Source organism: Mastigoproctus giganteus, chromosome 8 (genome assembly GCF_048544385.1).
Source record: "Mastigoproctus giganteus isolate SK-2022 chromosome 8, ASM4854438v1, whole genome shotgun sequence".
Classification (NCBI taxonomy): domain Eukaryota; kingdom Metazoa; phylum Arthropoda; class Arachnida; order Uropygi; family Thelyphonidae; genus Mastigoproctus; species Mastigoproctus giganteus.
In genome coordinates, this window is record NC_143582.1 from 220,006,890 (window position 1) to 220,030,026 (window position 23,137).

The 23,137-nt window shown below is 37.0% G+C and overlaps 2 protein-coding genes across 2 annotated transcripts in view; one reads left to right on the top strand and one right to left on the bottom strand.

Annotated features, from left to right (window-relative positions):
• The window catches only part of Lst8 (MTOR associated protein, LST8), a 42,015-nt gene extending 39,491 nt beyond the window's left edge, over window positions 1–2,524 (bottom strand). Inside the window, exon 1 of the mRNA XM_090380136.1 lies at window positions 2,368–2,524. Within this exon, the coding sequence (XP_090236262.1) occupies window positions 2,368–2,490 (123 nt within the window). The 5' untranslated portion in view covers window positions 2,491–2,524. The remainder of the gene's footprint in view (window positions 1–2,367) is intronic.
• Window positions 2,525–3,050: 526 nt separating this feature from the next.
• Window positions 3,051–23,137, top strand: part of LOC150082310 (cytosolic Fe-S cluster assembly factor narfl) — a 60,553-nt gene continuing 40,466 nt past the window's right edge. Inside the window, exons 1-3 of the mRNA XM_090380137.1 lie at window positions 3,051–3,167; window positions 9,491–9,583; window positions 22,514–22,651. Coding sequence (XP_090236263.1) covers window positions 3,102–3,167; window positions 9,491–9,583; window positions 22,514–22,651 — 297 coding nt within the window. The 5' untranslated portion in view covers window positions 3,051–3,101. The remainder of the gene's footprint in view (window positions 3,168–9,490; window positions 9,584–22,513; window positions 22,652–23,137) is intronic.

Genomic DNA, 23,137 nt, shown 5'->3' on the forward strand with positions numbered 1-23,137 from the left:
TTAGCCAATCTAGTTCTTCCTTCAATTTATTCAAACTATCCACTTCCACAACAGCAGATGGAAGTTTGTTTCAACGATCACTAACCGCTGAATGAAGACAAAGTTCTGCACATCTATCCTGTGAGCATTCTTGTCAATTTGAATTTATGCCCCCTCATGTGTGTAGTCTGAGCAAGAGAAAGAATGCCATGAGCATTGAGCCTAATCCATTCAAAATTCAAAGCCTTACACACAATCACATCACCTTGCAGGTGACTAGTCTCCAGACACTGCAATTTGCAGAATTGAAGCCTTTCTTGGTAAGACCACCTGTTTGTTTCCCCTAACCAACCTCATTGCCATTCTTGCACCTGTTCTAGCAGATCTACATCCTTCCTAAAATCAGGCCCACAGACCTGTATGCAGTATTCAACATGCAGCCTAACTATTGCTTTGTACAATGGGACAATTACCTAAATGAGGCTGCCACATTCTCTCAGTTATGCCAAGCTGGGCTTGCTACCTGGGAGTCTAAAATGCTGATGGAACTGATATTTGGGTGACACTCAAGTCAAGTGGTTTCACCTAATTTGGGTGAAGGTCTGTAATAACCAAATCTGCTGCTTGCATCTTCACGATGGTGGGACCGTTAGTAACCCTGGCTATAGCCCCATGTGCAAGTCCTGAAATATGGCACCTAGCATACTGGAGGTGATTACTCAGGTGCAAACCAACACAAGCAGGAGTTGAGGTGTGGTGCCCACACAACATGGATGAATGCTGCTCCTCTGTGTTACTAGGCAATACTGGTTGGTAAATAACTCTCATCAATCAGTGCAATACCACCACTTTGTTTATTGGAGGCTTGAAGTGGTAGACCCCCTCCCATCTCTTCCATCATACAGTATTACTGATGTCTTTTGAGGTTATGACGGACATCATGGTGAGATCCAATTTTCCTTATATTTCGAGGGACAGCTCTAAAACAGTGTTCACAGGATGGCTGCTAGATAGTCTACCAGACTATCTTACTGCTTCTACTCTGCCAGACAGTGACCGGAGGGAGTCTGAGTAGTGTGCATATGGAGGGGGGGGGACATTGTCAAGGCCACGTTATTTCAAGGAGCTGGATATATTCTTGCCATGTGTACCATATCCCAAAAATTTCATTTCTTCATACAGCATGTCTTCCTCAACTTTTCTTGAATCACATCATGAATTGTCAAATTAATAGAACAAACTTATCTTAAATATCTAAACCTCCAAAACACTTCCCCGTTCATTTTACAAATATACATGATCTCAGTTCTAATCTCAATGATGTCCATTTCCACTTACAGTCTGCCAAACCCCAAGTACATTTTCTGTCAGAATCCCAGTTATCAGTTGATTCAACCACTGGTCATCTCAGTTGTCTGAATTATTTACTGTATGATTCCTTTTGCTTCAAAGGTAGTACTTGTGCATACATCCATTCTGATATTCCCTGTCAGAGACTTAGTAATTTGGAATCTTCTCCTTTTCAATTTTCTCTGGCTTAAAATCTCTCTACCACATTCTGTCAAATTCATCTGTTGCTTCTATCATTCTCCCAACTCCACTAATCACTTGGAACTCTTTGAAACTTGATTTTCTCCAGTCTAGCTTTCCTAACAGTGAGGTAATTTTCCTTGGTGATTTTAATGTTCACAACTCCAGCTGGCTTCTGTTTTCTAGTCACACAGACCAAGCTGATCGAGATGCTGAGGCTTTTGCAATTGGCAATGACCTCGCACTGATGGTTCATTTACCTAGCAAAATATTTATAATCTACTAGAAGTATTTATAATCCTAACAGGTTTCTTTTTATTTATCCATTTTACTGATTAAGCATTGCTTATGATAATCGAATAAAACAGAATCACCCTCTTCCTCCTCTTGGGTGCTAAGATATTTCAAGGCAATCATTTTATTTGAACAATGCTCACTTGGAAACAGTGCCGGATTAAGGTATGAGATAGAAGGGCCTTTGCCCGGGGCATCAAAAACAGAAAACAATTTTGGCCTGATGTAGCCAAGTGATCAGGAGCGAGAGTGCAATCGCACAAGCTCTTTGAGTGGACTGGGGTTCAAGCCCATGATTGTTAAATACAAGCAACATTTTGTATCAATGATTTATTGTAAACTCCACTGACCTGGTGGTCATACTGGAGTATAAACAAGAACAATGAGGAAAAAATATATATCTTTAGTAAAGGGCGTAAAATAATATATATATCATTAGTAAATTCTTTCTGACAGGGGCATCGATTTACCTTGGTCCGCCCCTACTTGCAAATGTTTATGACATTAAAATACACAGTAGTAAATCAAAAAACCATTATCCACACACATCTTGCAAAAGGATACCGAACCTTGGTGTTGAACAGTTCTTAGACAAAGTCCACTGTGCGCTTGCCAAAAATGGATTGCATGGTCATAGCCACCGGTTGCTAAAATCACTTGTTCGGCAGCTGCAGGTTCCGAACCCATAACTAATCTCAGCTGAGAAACAACTTTCGTTTCAGTTTTCTTTCAGAAAGCCAAAAAAAAAAGTGCAAATGCTTTTTAGTCGCTATACTAAACCGCTTATAAATTCGAGAAAAACTGTACTATGAATGAATACACCATCATTAAATGCTGATTTTTATTCTGGACCCCATGAAATAAGAATCAACGATACACAGCTAATAAAACTTAGAACATTTTAAGTAACTTTCATTAGTCTGATATCAAACACGAGTTGTGTTGTAGAACTCAAAACCCGAAACAGAAAAATGTAACAAAATGGATACGTGCGTATTTAAATTGTTAAATATGAAATATAAAAAAATCGTTTTACTTATTGATATTTTGAATTTCTGCATACTTTTAGTTATATTAAGCGCCAAGCAGTCTAAATATATTACCACTGGTTGATCGTTAAATTTCTTTCACGTTTTCATACTACCAGTTTCAGTTATTCGCGGGGAATGGTGACGAAATGGTGTAGCGTGTTTATTGATAATAGTCAAGATTAGTTTTTGAGTGTGTCTGTAGAATAAAAATATCGCCTAGTATTCTGAGTAATAGCTAATGTGTCCTTCTGTGATTATATTTAGGAAATGGCTTCTAGATTTAGTGGTATATTGCAACTTACGGATCTAAATGACTTTATAACTCCTTCCCAAGTGAGTATGGTGTAATTTATTTGCAGTATAGTGCCTAGTAGAATCTCCTTTACAAATTTCAAGGGACCTAATTTTTGAGTTTTCTAATAGTAGTAGTAGTAATGGCAAATGATGCAAGAAAGCAAGCTTATATAACATCAGCCAAAAAAGAAAAAAAAAAGATGAAAGTATATCAGGCTTAATGTCCAAGTATGCAGATGATACAAAAGTTGGCAGGGTTGTTAATGGCAGTGTGCTACTGCAACATGATCTAGAAAAGTTGGGCAGATGGGCTGAGAAGTGGCAACTGAAGTTTAACATTAACAAATGCAAAGTACTGCATATGGGCATAAGTAACCCCAGAGAAACTACACTTAGGATGGTAGAAAATGAAAAAGACCTGGAAGTAATTGTGCAGTCAGATATGAAGTTTTCTAAGCAATGTAGATAGGCTGCCAGAGCAGTTCATGGGGTGAATGTCAATGATATATAGGAATTTTGCTTAGTAGAGAAAAGGAGGTGGTTATTATTATTAGTAGTAGCCATATGGTGCAAGGAAGACTGAGGCTTATGCTGCACCAGCCAAAAAAAAATTTGAATTACCCTGAGAGAGAGAGAGAGAGAGAGAGAACAAGAGTCAGAAGTAGAGGGGAATCACCAAGAAAGAGAAGAGTGATGATATCCAGCTCAAGACCCTGGGTGTGCCAAGCCCATACTCACCAGATGTGAACTCTTGGGGTTGTCCCTTTGTATAAGGCAATGGTCAGGCTATGCCTTGAGTACTGCATACAGGTCTGGAGGCCTCATTTTAGGAAAGATGTAGAGTTGCTTGAGTGAGTACAGAGAAGGGGAACCTCTTACTAAGAAAGGCTTAAATTCTGCAAATTTCAGCGGCTGGAGACTAGACACATGCGAGGTGATATGATTGAGGTATAAGGCCTTGAATGGGTTGAGCACGCTCAATTCTGATGGGATTCTTAAGGAGGCATAAATTTGAATTGAGGAAAGAGTTGTAGAATAGATGTGTGGAAATTTGCCTTTAGTCACCAGGTGGTTATTTGCTGGAACAAACTTCCATCTGTCGTTGTGGAAGGTGATAGCTCAAATAAATTCAAGGAGGAACTGGACAAACTTTTAGAGGGAACGGATGTGCGAAATTGTTTTTTTTTTGGCTGATGCTATATAAGCTCATACACTTACTTTCTTGCATCACATGCCTCTACTACTACTACCCTCCAAGAATTAGTTCTCCCTTGAATTTATTCAACACATCCATTTCCACAACAAACCCCAGGGGCTCACATCTGGTGAGTATGGGCTTGGCAAACCCAAGGTCCTGAGCTGGATATCATTCTTCTCTTTCTTGGTGATTCCTTTCTACTTCTCTCCTTCTCTCTCTTTCTCTGTGTAGCTTAGGAATTTTTTATTTTTTTTTGGCTGGTGCAGCTTAAGCCTCAGGCTTCCTTGTACCACATAGCTAATAATAATAAAAATAATAATAATAACAGATGGAAGCCTTTTTCAACAGTCAACCACCCTTGCTGAAGGCAAAATTTCTCTCATCTATCCTTTCTCAACTTGAGTTTATGCCCCCTTTTGTGTGTAGAATAATGAAGAAGTCAAAACGTGACCATTTTCTTTGGTACACATCTTTTAACATTAACTTAAGTTAATCCAACAATAATAAGAATAATATTTTCTTGATGTTTACTTTTATTTATAAAACAAATCATGAGAAAAGAAACAATGATTATGCCCAGTTACGTGTATGTAAACAACAGACATCTGGAAGTGATCAGAAATGTATATATATATGTTTTATAGATTTGGAAAAGGCTTTCAGTCAGGTACACTGGGAAAAATGATTGGATAGGAGTGTATTGGAAAGACAGAAGAATGATTAATAGTTATATTGAGGGCAAACGTAATAGGATAGGACATGGTGACACTGAAAGTGTCCAGATAGGGAGAGGAGTGTTGTGTGTCCTCACCTTTATTCAATATATACATAAATTGTTACAGCGGCATTTGATAAAGGAAATATGGATGAGGGTGAATTGTATGGGGTAAAGATGGTGGAGAGGTTATTGAGGGTGTTAGATTTGAAGATTCTGAGGAAGGATTACAGAAATTGGTTAATAGGTAGAGGAAAGTTGTGATAGGTTTGCAACAGATTATGTGAGTGGGGAAAGAAAGATACAAGTTAAATTTAAGCATTTGGGAAGCTTAATGGCAGAAGAAACAAAATACAGTAGAGAAATAAGACTATCAATGGGTAAAAAAGATTTTAAGAAGTGAAGAAGAATATGTGAGAGATTAGGAATTGGTTTAAGGAAAAGATTTGGTATGATACCTAATGTGGAATGTGGTATTTTATTGAGCAGAGATATGGAAATTGAGAATGGAAGATATTAGAAGATTGTAAAGTTTTGAGATGTGGCTAGAGGAGGGTAGGATAGGGAGATATTGAGAAGTAGTTGAATATATGCATGGACCTGCCCTTGGCATAACACTGATGACGATGTGTATATTAAGCACTACCGAAATGAGGGTATGTAATTGTATGTTATTCAGGAAATTTGCCAGACTAAAGATCTGAGTTTTCCCAGAGGAAAAAACTGCACAGTCTTTGATGAAGTTTCTACACTTGCATCCTGTTTTTTTGTAATTTAAAAAAATCATCTCATCATAAATGGATTTTCATTATATATTCTGTGCACCTTTGGTCAATACAACAGAATAAATAAAAATAATGCACTTGTCTAATTGAAAATTGATGATAGTAGATTATTTAACCAATTTATGAATTTTAAGGAATTTGTTTCTGAGAAAACCAAAGATTATAATTGGGAAAACTTATTACCCCATAGAAATTAGGCTGAATCTTTTAATCAATGCAAGAGTTCTGAAGAATGTTTCGAGCTTTTAAAAATTGCTCAATATGCATTTTCTATTTTTGCCCATAATGGGAACATAGGGCATGTATTTTCATTAATTAGCAATCAATACAGCAACATTAGAAATAAAATTGAAACAAATACATGAATGATATTTTGTTGATTACTTATAATTTGAAAATGCATTGTAAAACATTTTATAATTACTTACTTTGTAATTCAAACTTACTGAAAATGATTGGCGGTAACGATAAATATGTATTGTAATTTTTTAGTAATAAATATAATTTTAAAAATGTCCTTGTTTTGTCCTCATTTTTAAAACTAAAAATGTCCTAGTTTTTTCCTGTTTTGTTATAGTTTTTGAATTCTAGATCTGGTAACCCTACATTATGGAAGGATTGTGGTTATAAGCAGTGCCACCTGTGAGGAATAATATAAATGATATGAAAATATGCAGTTAGTATTACACAAATTAGTAAAAGCAGAATCACAGTATTAATATTAAAGGAAATACAAGAATCAGTTAACTCTAATAAATTAAGTTAAAGAGTTGATTCACATGTTTGTTAAAAATATATACAGGGTGTCTCAAAAATACATGCAAAACTTCTGGAATGAGTTCCTCATATGTAGACAATAAAAATATTTTATATCAACATAGTTCCGGAAATGCTTAGTTCCTGAGTTATTAACCAGAATGTCTTATTTCCTGCAGGTGATTTCCTTCATCACAAGGTACTGACAGAATCTGGTGGTTTTCCATTCCGACCATTTACTCAAATCAGGAGCAAGCGGATATGCACTTTATGTACGTTTTGGTGGACGGCAATGCTCTGGAGGCTTGTCATTTGTACAACAAAAGGTTCCCAGAACGAAGATGTCCAGACAGGAAAACGTCTGAAGGTATCCATGTTCACGCCTTTGTGAACATGGGACCTTTACACCTCATGCTGTCGACAGAGAATGACCAAGATCTACGACTCCTGAAGTAGAGGAGGAGATTTTGGATGTTGTGCATGCCACTCCTGGAATCAGCACATGCAGAATACCATTTAAAGTCATTGGTGTATTCGACTCCGGTAGCTGATGTGGAAACTCTCTGCAATCGAATTGTGGCAGATTGTGAGACAATACGAAACATGCCAGGAATTTGGCATTGTCTTCGCGAGTCTATGAGACGTCGATGTGCGGCCTGTATTCAGGCAGAAGGTGAACATTTTGAACAATTACTATAATGTGATGTGAACAGTTAAGTGTCATAGACAGACCTTTAAAACTTGGAAACCAAACATTTCCGGAACTATGTTGATATAAAATATTTTTATTGTCTACATATGAGGAACTCATTCCTGAAGTTATGCCATGTATTTTTGAGACACCCTGTATATATTAATATTATCATTATGCTTTGCTTTTACTAGTTTTTTTTTTTTTTTCCCCTATTACTGCTGCATAAAACTGGAAAGTGTTCTTCAGCTTAACTGTCTCAGTAGAATGCACTGTACAATGATATGGAATCATCAGAATGTCTTTTTTTTTTTTTTTGCTGAAGGAATTCTTCTGTCCATTCTCATTAACCAAAACTGAAAAATTTTGACTTCAAGCCTAGTACTTATTAGTGGCCTTATTGCTTGGAATTTGGTTAACATCTTAGCTTTGAAAATTTCCCCATCACAAGTGACTGCTGTTTAATACTGCCATATACTTGGCAGCATAACAGAATAGTAATTCTTTCTTTAATTTATTTTCCACCATTGCAATTCTTGCAATGGTGGAAAATAAATTAACACAAAACATAAATTAACATAAATTATTCACAAACAAAACAGCAAGCGTTTTGTTTGTGAATAAATGAAATTAGTTAGGATTGTACCAAACTTTGTATTAACCATACAGAATAACATAATTTTGTATCCTGGAGCCCATTTATTTCTCTCTTGTCTTTTTGCACCTACCTTCATACTTTTTCAAGCAGCTCAGTGTCTTTTTTTTCAGGTGTTGCCTTCATACATAGATGCAGTTTTCCAAATGCCTTACAATACACAGTATTCCAGGTGACTACTAATATAGGGAAATTGTTTGTTAAGTAATTGCAGGAAATTGTGGACCCTCCTTGTTGCCTATGTGCACTGTATAGAGAACTTCATGTATGCTTATGTGTTATCTTTCAAAACCCCTTCTTCCTCCAATTTTGAAGTTGCCATTCATCTAACTATCCCCGAAGCTTACCAAAGTTGTTTTTCCTGGAGTTACCGAGGTTAGGCTCATTTTCTTTTCATCACTTTTACCTTTCTACTTCATATTTTCAAATCCCACACTATTAGGTTAGCCAAAGACTGGGCGGGTTTGCTTTCTTCTCTCTCTCTCTCTCTCCTAATTATTGACTTGGTGCATTATAGCCTTAGACGCTCGTGTGCCATAAGATCCTAAAACAACCAGTTTACTTAATTAAATCTAGTGCCGACCGGGCTAGCCTGGCAACTCAAAGGTCACGGGTTCGAATCCCACCTCGGGCTTGGATCAAAGTACTGCAAAAACCTTGGGAGGTGCATTATGGCCACAGAAGCCAATGCGCCAACAACTACCAAAAAAAAAAAAAAAAAAAATTTAAATCTAGTGTTCCTCCTGTACTTGTTCAATATAATTTAACACTTCAACCCTTAAGATTGGAATGGTATGAATGGTATACAGTACAAATGAGGATGGTTTATATACTAGCTTTATGTTGGCTGTGGTCATTGGGATTTCTTTTTTTAAATTATTTGCTTCCTGCTGGTGAGGTGCCAGTTACTGCTGCAGCTATTGTCTGGAAAGCAGCAGAAAAAATTTTCACAATTTCAGTATATAGTCATTTTGAAATAGTCTTGATGTTCAGCATTTCTTATGAATGAGTCTCAAATTTAAGGTTGTTTTGCTGAATATAGTCATTTGGCAGAACTCAGAACCTTTAATGTGTGTGATGTGCAGAGGTCCAGGCTTCTGTGAGAAGTGTTTTATCAAGCCTTGCATTCATAGTAACGCTACACTTGGATTACATTATTTTGATTTTCTCATAAAATGCAGTGTTTAAGTTTATATCTGATATTTTTTTCCTGTGATGATGCCAGATGTTCCTATTATTTTTTATTGATTTATTTAAAAAACTTAAATTAAATGCTCTCTTTTTGGTGTACAGAGACATTTCGTTTTCTGCTGTGTGAATAGCAAAATATTCAATTCTTCTGTTGATCTTGCACAGGTGTTTTTGTAACTAGCCTTAAAATCCCGAAAACCTGCCCTGCTTAGGTATATACTTTTTTAGCACTTGGTAATCATACAAACTTGTTAAACCAGATTTTTTTTTTTTTTAGAATGGTAATTAGCATACTCTATACATTCTCATTGAGTAAATTTTAAAAATAATATTTTGCTCTTGTCATACTGAAATGAGTTTGTTATTTACAGGAATGTATTAAGCCAGTAAAGATTGAAAAGAAACCAGGAAGAACAGGAGCAATTCGAATAGGAGATGATGGAAGCTATAGTCATCTAACAGAGGTAAGTAATTTGTTTCATATAATTTTTATAGAATCATAACTACAAAGGGTACTAGGAAAGTTTTGCAATATGACGCAACAATGAATCACAGGAAGCTGCTTGTTGCTGCATGTTGAGACATGTTCATACGTGCATAGTAGCCGCCGCGCCAAGTCGATGGGCTCAGTTATTCATTAGTAGTGAGAGTGTAAAGTGCTTGCGATGGCATCGTGGTCACGAAATGAGATAAGGACAGTTTTGCGGTATAATTTCGTGCGTGGTTTAATTTAACCATAGACCAGTGCTTAGAAGAAATGACTCTTGCACTAGATGATGATTGTCCACATCGTACAACGATATTCAGGTGGTATAGAGAATTCCAAAGGGGAAATTTCACTCTGGAGGATTCTGAGAGGCCAGGAAGGCCACGAACGTCAGTTACGGAGGAAAACGTTACTGCTGTGAGGAAAATGCTTGACGAAAACAGGTGAGTGACCTACCAACAGATAGAGGATACTTTGGGCCTAAATGCACCAGCAATTCGTTTGATTCTGCAAGATCATTTGCACGTGAAGAAACTTTGTTCTCTCTGGGTGCCACATCAACTGACTGAAGAGCAGATGACACGACGTGTGACTTGGTGCCAGGAGATGTTAAAAAAGTTTGATGAGGGACAATCTCGGTATGTGAACAACATCGTGACAGGTGACGAGACTTGGCTGTACTATTACGATCTGCCGACCAAGGCTCAAAACAAAGTTTGGGTCTTTGATGATGACAACACACCCGTAATTGTCAGAAAATCCCGATCTGTAAAGAAGAAAATGATAGCTGTATTTTTCAAATCAAGTGGAATTGTGGAACGTGTCGTTTTGGACACGCAGAAGACAGTCACAGCTAAGTGGTATACTGAACACTGCCTGCCTAAAGTCATTGGATCTATGAAGAACCTGCGGCCAAAGTCAAGAATGGACACCTGGTACCTCCATCACGATAATGCTCCAGCTCACCGCGCCAAAGCCTGCACCGAATATTTGACCACGACAGGACTGAAACTTCTCGAGCACCCTCCCTACAGTCCAGACCTTGCTCCCTGCGACTTTGCACTGTTCCCGCATGTGAAAATGAAGCTAAAAGGGAGGCGGTTTTCCAGTGATGAGGACCTTCTACGGGCTTGGGACAACGAGTGTGCTTTACTCCCTAGTGAAACTTGGCAGAACTGGTTTAAAGATTGGTTTCGGAGGATGGAGAGGTGTATTGAATGTAGAGGAAATTACTTTGAAAAAATTAAATAAACAAAGCTGTATTGCAAAACTTTCCTAGTACCCTTTGTAGTTGGTAAAATTTGTTGGATGTTTAAAATTATTTTCTTAAATGGTCTTTTTTGGACATACAGAGACATTTTGTTTTCTATTGTGTGAATAGCAATCATCTGTTTTGTCCAAATTTTCATCCAAGGATTCAGATCCAAAAAAGATTATCTGTACTAAATTTTCAGCCATTTTTCTGCTTATCAAGTCAAAAACAAATTTACATAGAGATAATGTGTAGAATTTATGAACTGCAGAAGCCTGCTGCCATAGCAAATACAGGGACCTACCAATTGAAAAAGGGCATTGTATTACTTGTTTATCATATATTGCCATTCATAATGGTTATACATTAACATTTTTTCCTGCATCACTGAAATTTTACTTTTACTGGCAGTAAAAATGATTAAGAACTTGTATATTGTTATCTTAACCCCAGGCTTGTAGCTGTGAAGGGTGTTATATACAGCAGTGTGCCTTGTGTATACAGTAGAGTTCTTGTTCTTATATAATCAGTAATCCCTTTTGAAATTCTTTGAATTTCAAAAGGGATTACTGGTTATATAAGAAGTTTTTAACAGAAATTTTTATTCACAAATTTATGGATAAAAATTCTGTATTTTAATATGAACATATATCATGATCATCATCCAAATGTGTTATGCTTAGTAGTACAAATCATTTCTGGACTGTCAGCCTTCCATTTGCTTTTATTTTCTTACAATGCTTGCTTTGACAATATTAGCCAGGTTTGTTTTCGTATACCCCCAATAATATTAAGAATCAGTTTTGCCTTCGTTATCTGTTTAGGTAATTTCCCTTCTCTTATTCCTTCTTCAAGCCCATATCAGCTTAATTTTGCTTCACTTACCTTTAGATATTTGTTACCCAAAGTTTCTTATTTTCTCATTTATAACATGGTCTGCTATTGTTTCTATCTTTAATTCCATATATTTTTCTTAAAACTTCCATTTCTGAAGGTTTTAATTTTTGTCAAATATTTTTATTTTGTTTTCAACAGTCAACTCCATAGATCAAAACTAGCCTTAAAATATTATTTATTTATCTGGCATCCCATACTTCTTGCTTTACTTATTATATTGTTTATTTCCATTATTTCTAATTTTCTACTGTTCCTAGATATAAAAATTATTAATTTTTCCAATTTTTGGTTACTATTACTCAGTTTGGGGCTTAGAGGGGAACAGGTATCCTGTGTGTTATCAGACACTCAGCCTAAAACACTGATGGATCCAATATCTCTCTATTACAGAAGATTTAGGAGAAGTCCGGTTGGCCTGCCTCCCTAAAATCCACTCATGCACACCTTCTCGATGGTAAGCCCTGTTATGTCACTTAGGTGGCAACGAACGTGTAGAGTGGTTCTCTTCAAGACGCCTGGTCAGCGTGAAGAGGAAAAGACCAAACCCTCCAGCATGAGAACAATACAAATGGCCCTCAGTCCCCAGCAGCTTTCACTTTCCCTCTTACGGCAGCGAGAGGATCAGAGTGGAAGCAGAGGGTGCTAAGAATCTCTGGGTACGACCAGGCTGCCATGCACGGAAACTGAACTTGGCCTGTTATAACGTACAATCACTCATCGGTGAAGACAGGATATTAGAGCTGGAAAAGGAATTAGAAAATGTGAATTGGAATATCATCGGTTTGGCTGAAACAAGAAGAAGAAATGAATCACTTATAAGTTTATCAAGTGGAAATCTGCTGTACACCAATGGAAACAGTGAAAGGAGTGAAGGTGGAGTTGGGTTTCTGGTGCATAAAGATTTTAAAAACAACATTTTGGAATTCAAAAGTACATCACCAAGGGTGTCAAGGCTAATACTCAAGATTTCTAAGTGGTACAAGCTAAAGATTATAATGATTTATGCACCAACATCAAGCCATGATGATGAAGAGGTTGAAGAAATGTACACCGAAATTGAGAATCTTCTAGATGAGCAGAAAACCCACTACACTTATTATGGGGGACTTCAATGCTAAGGTTGGAAAAAGGCAAAACAGCGCAGAAAGAGGAACTATAGGAAACTTTGGAATTGGTGAAAGAAATAAAAGAGGTGAAAGACTTGCGGAATTTGCAGAATCTCAAGGACTGTCAGTAATGAACACTTTTTTCAAGAAAAGGGTGAACAGAAAGTGGACATGGAAGAGTCCAAATGGATTAACAACTAATGAAATCGACTTCATCCTCACTAACAGAAGATATATTGTGAATGATGTTACCGTCCTGAATAAGGTAAATGTTGGAAGTGATCACAGAATGGTAAGATGTACACTTGATATAGATGTAGGAAAGGAAAGGAAAAAACTGACTCGAGTAAATAATACAAAGGTCTTTGAGATAACAGAGGAGGAGAAAAAGCAGTATGTACTGGAACTTAAGAACAAGTTTGAGCTTCTGCAGACTGCTCAGGACCAAGATATCGACGAGGAATATTACAACTTTCTGAAAGTGATAAAGCCCAAGAAACCTATAGGGAAACAGAAATCCAAAGAAGAAAAAATTAGTCAAGAAACACTTGTCATGATGAACCGAAGACGACAAATGAAGAGCAAGAAAAACACTGACAGGGAGAAAATTGAGTATACTGAGTTATGCAAAGCCATTAGAAAGAGACTCAGAGAGGACATAAGAAGATTTAACACAAGAAAAGTAGAACAAGCATTAAGGGAAAACAAAGGATTTAAATCAACAGCCTTGAGCAGTAATACAGAAAGACAAATGATACTGAAACTGAAGAATAGCGATGGTGTACTTATAAACAGCAGAGAAGGCATAATTCAAATAGCAGAAGACTACTATAGAGAATTATACAAGGAGCGAGGGAATGATACCAGCAGTGGGGAAGATGGATTGCAAAGTAGCAACACATACGACATACCTGATATTCTTCCTGATGAGGTAGAACATGCATTGAAGAGGCCGACCGGGCTAGCCGAGTGGGTAAAGTACCTGCCCGGCAACCCAAAGGTCGCGGGTTCGATTCCCGCCTCGGGCTTGGATCAAAGTAATACAAAAACCTTGGGAGGTGCAATATGGCCACAGAAGCCGATGCGCCAACAACTACCAAATCAAAAAAAAAAAAAAAAAAAAGCATTGAAGAAAATGAAGAATCGGAAAGCCCTGGGGGAAGATGAAGTTACTGTAGAGTTGTTAAAATTGGGAGGAAGAGACATAACACAAAAACTGGCAAGGCCCTTCACAAAGTGCATTAGAAAAGGTGTGACGCCTAAGCAGTGGAATAATGCAATCATAGTTTTGCTGCATAAGAAAGGAGATAAATCAGAAATTGGAAATTATAGACCAATTAGCTTGTTATCCCACATCTACAAGTTGTTCACAAGGGTCATTACTAACAGATTAGAAAGAATACTTGATGAGAATCAACCAAAAGAGCAACCTGGGCTTTAGGACAGGATTCTCAACTATGGATCACCTTCACGTAATATCACAGCTAATGGAGAAAGCAAATGAATATAAAACACCATTATGCCTGGTATTTGTGGATTATGAAAAGGCATTTGACTCCATACAGCATAAGGCAATGTTTCGGGCACTGGAAAGACAAGGCATAGATACCCCATATATTATGATTTTGAAGAAAATATATGAGAGTGCTACCTCCTTTATTAGACTAGACAAAGACAGTAGCAAATTTAAAATTGAGAAAGGAGTTCGACAAGGAGACACAATATCTCTGAAGCTGTTTACTGCTGCCCTTGAGGAAGCTTTCAGAAGATTAGACTGGTCGCAGAAAGGAGTCAATGTGAACGGAGAGTACCTAAACCATTTACGATTTGCAGATGACATTGTGGTTATAAGCCACGATCCCAAAGAATTAGAGGAAAATCTTAATCAGTTATGCACAGTTAGTAAGGATTTTGGACTAACGATGAATATGGCTAAAACAAAAGTAATGATGAACAAGTATGCCACGGAAAGGGAAATAATAATTGAAGGAGTAGTAATTGAAAAGGTGGAGTCATATACTTATCTGGGACAAGTTATTAGTGATAAATGGCTGGAAGTCAAGAGAAGAATAAATTTTGGATGGATAGCATTCAGGAAATATAGTCACATACTGAAGAGCAATATCCCAGTTTGTCTGAAACATAAAATAATGAACCAATGTATACTCCCCACCATGACTTATGGAAGTGAAACTTGGGCACTCACCAAAAGAATGGAAGAGAAGCTGAGAACTACACAGCGAAGAATGGAAAGAATTATATTGGGAATCAGACTGTTAGATAAGAAGAGAAACACATGGATTATGCAGCAAACTCAAGTAAAGGACATTCTTATCAAAACTAAAGAACTAAAATGGTCTTGGGCAGGACACATAGCTCGAAGACATGATGACAGATGGACTAAGAAAATAACAGAATGGTACCCAAGAGGAGCTAGAAGAAAACCTGGAAGACAAAGGCGGAGATGGATAGATGAAATTCATGAGTTTTTGGGTAGTAAATGGATGGCCAGTGCTCAAAACAGAAGGAACTGGAAAGTTGCTGGAGAGGCCTTCATCCTGCAGTGGATTGAAAATGGCTGATGATGATGATGATGATTACTCAGTTTACACTCTAGATTAACTGCCTGGAAAATGTCTGCATGTATGCCAGATTTTTTGGTCTTTCCCTCAACCCAGTTAAGTCCATCAACCTTGCATTTAATTGCTTTGCTGAAAGCCAAGCTCCTCATAGCTTATATGAGGCTTCAGGATTTTTATTCCCTAAGATACATAAACCTTACATTTAGAAGCATTAAACTTTAGTTGTTGTTTAGAAAGCACAATGCCGAAATAGTCTCAAGACTGTTTCGCCATTGCACTGCAGTACACAGAAATCGGACTGCTCCACAGTTCTCTCCAGAAGTATTAGTCTTTAGTGCTCAAGTGGACAAACAGATATTTGTACCTGCCCTACAAAACCTCAATAACTTCTCTTACGAAAATTTCACACACACCTGCAAGTTGCAGAATCCATGTTTTCAAGGTCAAAGCTTTCCTCGGCTTATGCTCTGCCCAACAACCACATTTGGGAATTGGCTCTGTAGAATACCAACATAACTCAGGAGCACATCGTATTGTAATCTCAACAGACTTGACCTATTCAAAAAGCACATCCTGAGTGTAGCACTGCTCATCTTGAGGTAGATGTTCATTTCTGATCCTTTTTTTCTTTCTTTCTTTTTTTTTTTAAGAAAACCTCAGGCATGAGAGCTATTAGAACCTATAGTACTTAGTACCGTGCTTGGGTTGGAGGTTGAGAAGACAAAAGAAGATATTTGTTGACATTGGACTTGAATTTCTGTAGATTGTAATTTTCAGGAAGTACGTATGAAGAAAGGTTGTACCAGAAAATGGAAGTTAAATGAATAAATGATCAAGAAGGAAAGTTGGATCTGTGAGTATGAAGTTGGACAGTAAAACAATGTTGACTGATTATGGCATGTATTCTGACTGCTTTGGAAGAGCGAGCAGGAATTATAGAAGCCAATTCCGAAGAACAGTACCCATGAACGTATCTATAGAAAAGGCTGCAGCAGAAACAGAACATCTATGAGACAGAGAATGGAGAAACTCTGTTAGAGATGAGTCATTAATTAACCTACCTGTTCTCTTTTGAACGGAATCTGGAAGCCTGAGAAATGTTTTGAGGCACCGCCCCAAATGTGGGAGCAATATTCCATGGCAGGGTGGATTTGAGATTTGTACACAGTGAATAGCTGTTTGAAAGAAAAGTAATGCTGAGCGTGAAAGACAAAACCCAGTTTTTTAGATGCAAAGGAAGCAATATCTGTAATGTGCTTATGCCTAGAGAGATTAGAAGTCAGGGTAATCCCCAATAGGGATATATGATCCAGAAATCAGAGCATCATTGAAGATAAGCATAGGAGCAGAAGAATCCTTTTTGTGAGATATAAGACAGGATTGAGTTTTAGAAGGATTGAAATCAACTAAGTTATCTTTGCCCCACTGGAGAATTACCAGGAGTTCCGCATTTAGGAATTGGTAGTGGATATTCGAGAAGTTGAAGTCTTTGTGCAAGGCAAGGTTTCTCAAATTGGAAGGTGGAAGGCAATGTGCCATCATCAGCACAACTGTGATTGGATTTCTGGTCAATGGAAAAAGGTCATTATATACAAGAGGAAAAGAGTGGGGGGGGGGAAACTGAACCTTGGGGAACACCAGCATTAGTGAAGTTAGAAGACAGACAACCATCTGCCATCACACACAGTGAGCAATCAGAGAGAAAACTTGAATACCCAGTTAAAAAAAAGAACAGTTGGCAACCCATAAGATGGAAGGTTATTTAGAAGACTTTTATGCCAAACAGGACCTTGCCTTTAAAATATCAAGAAATGCCTTTGAAATATCAAGAGCAACTGCTTGAGTTTCACCAAACTTTTACATTGAATTTTTCTGCTGTTGAATAACATAAGCCAGAATATCACCAGTGGATTGAGACTGATGGAATCCATACTGGCAATCATTGATCAGATGGAAGGTTTCTAGATAGTTTAAGAGTTGGTTGTTAATTGATTTCTCGATTACTTTAGAAAGAATAGAAGTAACTTCAATGAAACAGTTATTGGATGGGAGGGATTTGTCAGCCTTTTTAGGAACTGGCTGGATATGAGCAAATTTCCAAGAAGATGAGAAAACACCTATGGAATAAGGTGAAACAGAACAGCAGTAAGTTCAGGAGCATATGTTTTGTGAACAAGTGGAGAAATACCATCGGGACCTGGAGATTTCTTAGTATCAACGTTGTTCAAAATCCTTCTGACATCCTGGCGCACTATGGCCATAGATGTCGATGTATCTAAAAAATTCCCAAACAAACAAAGAATCATTCTGACATCCTTTTGAAGGATGTCACAGAAGATCACAGGAGGCATTTAATGGAGTGTACTGGGAATTGTAGGAGGTGGTATACCAAGCTCATCAATACATGTGTTGGAAGAAAAGTAGGATGCTAGCAGGTCAGCTTTATTTTTGGCTGAAGTGGCAATGGAACTATCTAGTTTCAATAGAGATGGGCAAAAGTTGTGGCCAGTAGCTTTGGCAAGAGACCAGAATCTAAATTCTAAATAATGTTTGACTACCATTTGGACAAGAAGCAAATTTTCTACTTTTAGCCTGTTCAAAGTCTAGTTTGGACTTATTAATAACTGTTTTACAATTGTTGCAAGCTTTGGTGTAGGTAGAAAATGAACTTGGAGATTTGGATACTAGTCAATTGTGATATGCAACGTTCTTATCTTGAACAGCTTTAGCACATTTATTGGAAAATCAAGGTTTCGATAAGGGACGAGATTTTAAGGTGGAGTGTGGAATAAAGGATTTCATCCCTACAAGAATAATTTCACTGACACAATCTGAGCAAACATTGACATCATATGATTTGAATCAGTAATCCAACCAAGGAAAAGAAAAGAAGTCTCACAAATCATCCCATTCTTGTAATACCAAACATCATGAGGTTGAGAAAGGCTCCATTAGAGAAGAGATCATCACCAAGTTGTGATCTAAGGTGCCTAGATGACCACTCACCTCAACCATGTACTTAGAATGGTTGTTCATGAGAGAAAGATGTAGAGTGTTGGCTATGTAGTTCGAATTGTTTGGTAATCTGGTAGGTAAATGAACAATCCATGCAAGACCATTAGTAATTGCAAAAGTCTCACCATTTCAACCAGCCAGGTCCTTTTGACTAGAAATTGGAAGACAGCTGGAGTTGTGAACATTAAAATCACAAAGGAAAATTACCTCACTGTTAAGAAAGTTGGACTGAAGAAAGTCGTTTCAAAGATCGGAAGTCAAAGAGTTCCAAGTGACTAGTGGAGTTGGAAGAATGATAGAGGCAACTGATGAATTTGACAGAATATGGTAGAGAAATTTTAAGCCAGAGAAGATCAAAAAAGAGGCAATTTCAAATTACTGTTTCTGACAGGGAGTATCAGAGTGGATATATATGCACAAGTACCGCCTTTGAAGCAAAAGGAATCGTACAACGAAAAATTCAAATAACTGAGATGAGCAGTGGTTGAATCAACTGATAACTGGGATTCTGTCAAAAAAAGTACACGTGGTTTGGCAGACTGTAAGTGGACATTACTGAGACTACGTATAGTCAGGAAATGAACAAGGAAGTGTATTAGAGGTTTAGATCTTTTCGCAAATAAGTTTGTTCTATTAATTTGACAATTCATGATGTATTCAGTAGTAAGAAAAGGTGGGGAAGACATGTTGTATGAAGTAATGAAATTTTTAGATATGGCATACACATGGCAAGAATATGTCCAGCTCCTTGACAATAATGTGACCTCAACAATGCCCTCACATACACACTACTCGGACTCCTTCCAGTCGCTATCTGGCAGCGTAGAGGCAGCAAGATTATACACCAACTGATCCAGAAGCCTCCTAGAAAGCTACCAATAGCTTCAGTCCAATGGACTATCTAGCAACTGGCCTGCGAACATCATTTTATAGCTGTACCCTCAAAATGCAAGGAAGATTGGATCTCACCATGATGTTGATCATAACCTCAAAAGACATCAGTCATACTGCATGATGGAAGAGATGGGAGGGTTTCTGTTGTTTCATATATAGCACATTGTTATTAAAATCCCTAAAACCCTACGATTTGGTATATGAGTGTCTCATTTAAAAAAATTTAAACATTTTTGTTGTTTAAGCTAACTTTTCAAGCTAACTAAATCTCCCTTTTTACAGTAAATAATGAATATTATTTTTATTAATCCATTTTATTAAAATGCACCATCACATTATAGCAGGTGTGATGGTGCATTTTATACACTAAAAAAATTAAATTAAAATACCTGTTAAAATTATGTAAATGTGAATTTTACTATTTCTTCATTGTAGGTTTGACTTTCAGTCTGTCTAATATTAAAATAGCAAGAGCAGAGCTTCTTTTTAAGTAACTCACTTCACCTCAAAAAGAAACTCTTGCTATTTTTAATATTAGATTAATAAGACACAGTAACTAGAAATCATCAGGTTATAATGGCTTGGGTAAAGAAAGCCTGCACGAGAACGACGACAAACGTCGGATAACTTACGCGGTAAATTAGTTTGCCGATACGGCACTCTAGCGCTGCTCACTCGGTAAACAGACGGTAGGTGTTATCGGACTGGAGCAAAGTCGAGAACGATATACTGATTGACAGGTAGGCGTGGCAAACAATGAAATGATTTATTAATAAACAATTTATGTGCTAGTCCACTCATGATTCTAAAGAAAAAAGGTTAGGTTACCCCCTCCATTTCGGGAGAGGTTCAAGCTCCCATGGGATTCAAGTGGAGGTAACCTGACCTATTTTCACCATTAGGGCATATTATTGAACAAGAAAATAAAAATACGGTCATAAAAAAATTTATTTTTTTATGAATGTATTTCTAAATATGACTGATTCTAAAGAAAAAAGGTTAGGTTACCCCCTCCACTTCGGGAGGGGTTCAAGCTCCCATGGGATTCAAGTCGAGGTAACCTGATCTTTTTTCACCGTTACAGTAAATGTTAGGGCATGTACGATTAGGACAAGTTACCATTAGTGCTGCTACAGTGATACTAAACCGATGTTATCGTGTGTTGTGTTCGCGCACCAATCAGCACGTCGTTTGCCACGCCTACCTGTCAATCAGTATATCGTTCTCGACTTTGCTCCAGACCGTTAACACCTACCATCTGTTTACCGAGTGAGCTGCGCTAGAGTGCCGTATCGGCAAACTAATTTTCCGCGTAAGTTATCCGACGTTTCTCGTCGTTCTCGTGCAGGCTTTCTTTACCTTCGCCGTTATAATTAATGTCTGTACTTTCAGTCTGTGTTATTGCATCAGAATTTAGGAAAATGCACACACTATATTAGGCACCTGCTTGTGTACCTTATTTGAGATGACCAGTATAATTTTTTTTTTAATTTAAAAAGTTAAAATAAAATGAAATACAGTGGATTCCAGTTATTTGGGCCACTGGTTAATCGGGGCAGCCATTTATTTGGGGCAAATCTTAAAAAACAGAAACCAATCGAGAAAATAGCCAGGGTTTACTTCATTTAATTGGGACAGCATGCCGTTTAATCGGGGCAGGAGACCGCAGCACTGGAGATTACCCTACGATTGTCTCCGACAGTACCACGTGGTTTGGTCGAAATTCTGGAGGTCACATCCATAAAACAATAAAAACAATTAGTAATCACCTGTTTATTGGGCTTTTCTGTTAGTGAAATATATCATAAACGGACAGTAAACTCTATCTTACTGAATTTGCAATAATACCGACAGCTGGAATTCTGTGGGTTATTATGGTGAAATATGTTTACACTTCCATGAAATCTTCAATCATATAAAAAAATTAATTTCAGATCTTCTCTTCATTCGTATTTTTAAAGCTTTATTCGTTACTCGGTTCTCACTTGCACGTATTGTGTTACTTGCAATTTGTGTGTGTCGTGTTCTTTGTTATTGATTGCTTATCTTTTTACTGTTTTAAATTTTAACCCCCACCCACAAATGTCAGTAAACAGAAATGTCAACTAGTTCGTATGTACATATTACAGTACGTATTAATTATTCCGATATCATGTATATTCTTCCGATTTTCACGTATTTTTTAATTGGTAAGGTAATAAAGGGTAAATTTCTGCTTAATATATCTTTGCTTTTATAGCCTGTGGATAATATTCCTCCTATTTTCGCTAATTAGAATCGCTGTTTAATAGAATTAAAATTCAATTCACAAATGTGATCACAATGACCGGCGCTTACTGCACATCGTATAGTGAACGGTACTTTACTATGTTGAGTTCGTCGTAATGTGATTTGATTGTACAGTTAAACAATTGTAAAAAGGGGGGGTACATTGTATTTTTAACTATTTACGTGACACTTCGGATAATTGGGGCAGCCCCTTAATCAGGCCAAAATGCACTAGTCCCGATGTGTCCCAAATAACCGGAATGGACTGTATTAAAATACTGAAGAATGCACAGCCATCTTTATTGAAATTTGAAATTGTTGTATCCTTATTTATTGAATGATGATTAAAATACATTAAATGCTTGGTAGTGAAATACTCATTTTTGGTCCACCAACATGGTGGACCAAAATGCACAGATCCAACAGAAATGGCTGTAGCTGTTTCAATATCATCTACTATTGATCTTCTGTCACCCAGAACCATTTCCTCACCGCAGTGGATGTTATCCTCGGAATGACTGATTCAGAGTCTTGGTTCATGTACTTCATTCTTGCAGGACACCTGTCCTTCATGAAACTTATTTACCTAGCCATGAACATTTTTCACATCCATAAGGCCTACAGGACACACTTCTGATATTTCCCAATGGATTTCAATTAGACTTTTCCTGGTGAGATGCAAAAATCAGATAACAACACATTATTCTTGATGAGTGAAGGATGCCATTTTAAGTATTATAAATAAAATATACTGTTTCAGGTGCTGCAATCAGTATCTACTGAATTGTGCTACAAGGATCATAAATTTAGAATGATTTGCTTTTATGCTATTCAGAAATTGAAAAGTAGTATTATTTTATATATGCAGGACATTCATATTCTTTATATTACAGGATGGAACTGAAGTGAAGCTGGAGAGAGCAAAGATTACCTTAAATGATTGTTTAGCATGTAGTGGCTGTATAACTTCAGCAGAGAGCATTTTAATAACTCAACAAAGTCAAGATGAATTGTACCATATACTGCAAGAAGTAAGTTTGTGTTTGTAAAAATATATTGCAGTCTTTCATATTACATCTTGTAATCAATAGTGTTTTTTTTCCTTTTTTATTTTTTGGAAATTATGAAAATAATTAAGTTTATTAGGAATACCTTAGAAAAGAAGAGTTAGAATGTTATATATAAATAAGATCTGTTAGAACATTATTTATAAACAAGATCTGTTTTTATGTAATAAAAAGTTTTATATATTAAAATTTATTTTAGCCAGACTTATAAATTACTGGAATAAGTTACCTATATGAGTGGTAGAACTGACAGTTTGGGGAAATTCAAAGGTCAGCTAGATAGTTACCTACAGGAGGAGGGAAATGCATAGGCTGTCTATTTCCTTTTCTTTTATTAATTATTATTATTTTATTTTTAATTTTCTTCTTATTATTTTATTCTTTTTTTTGTCTGGTGCAGCATAAGCCATAGGCTTCCTTGCACCATGTGGCCTTTGCTAATACTAATAC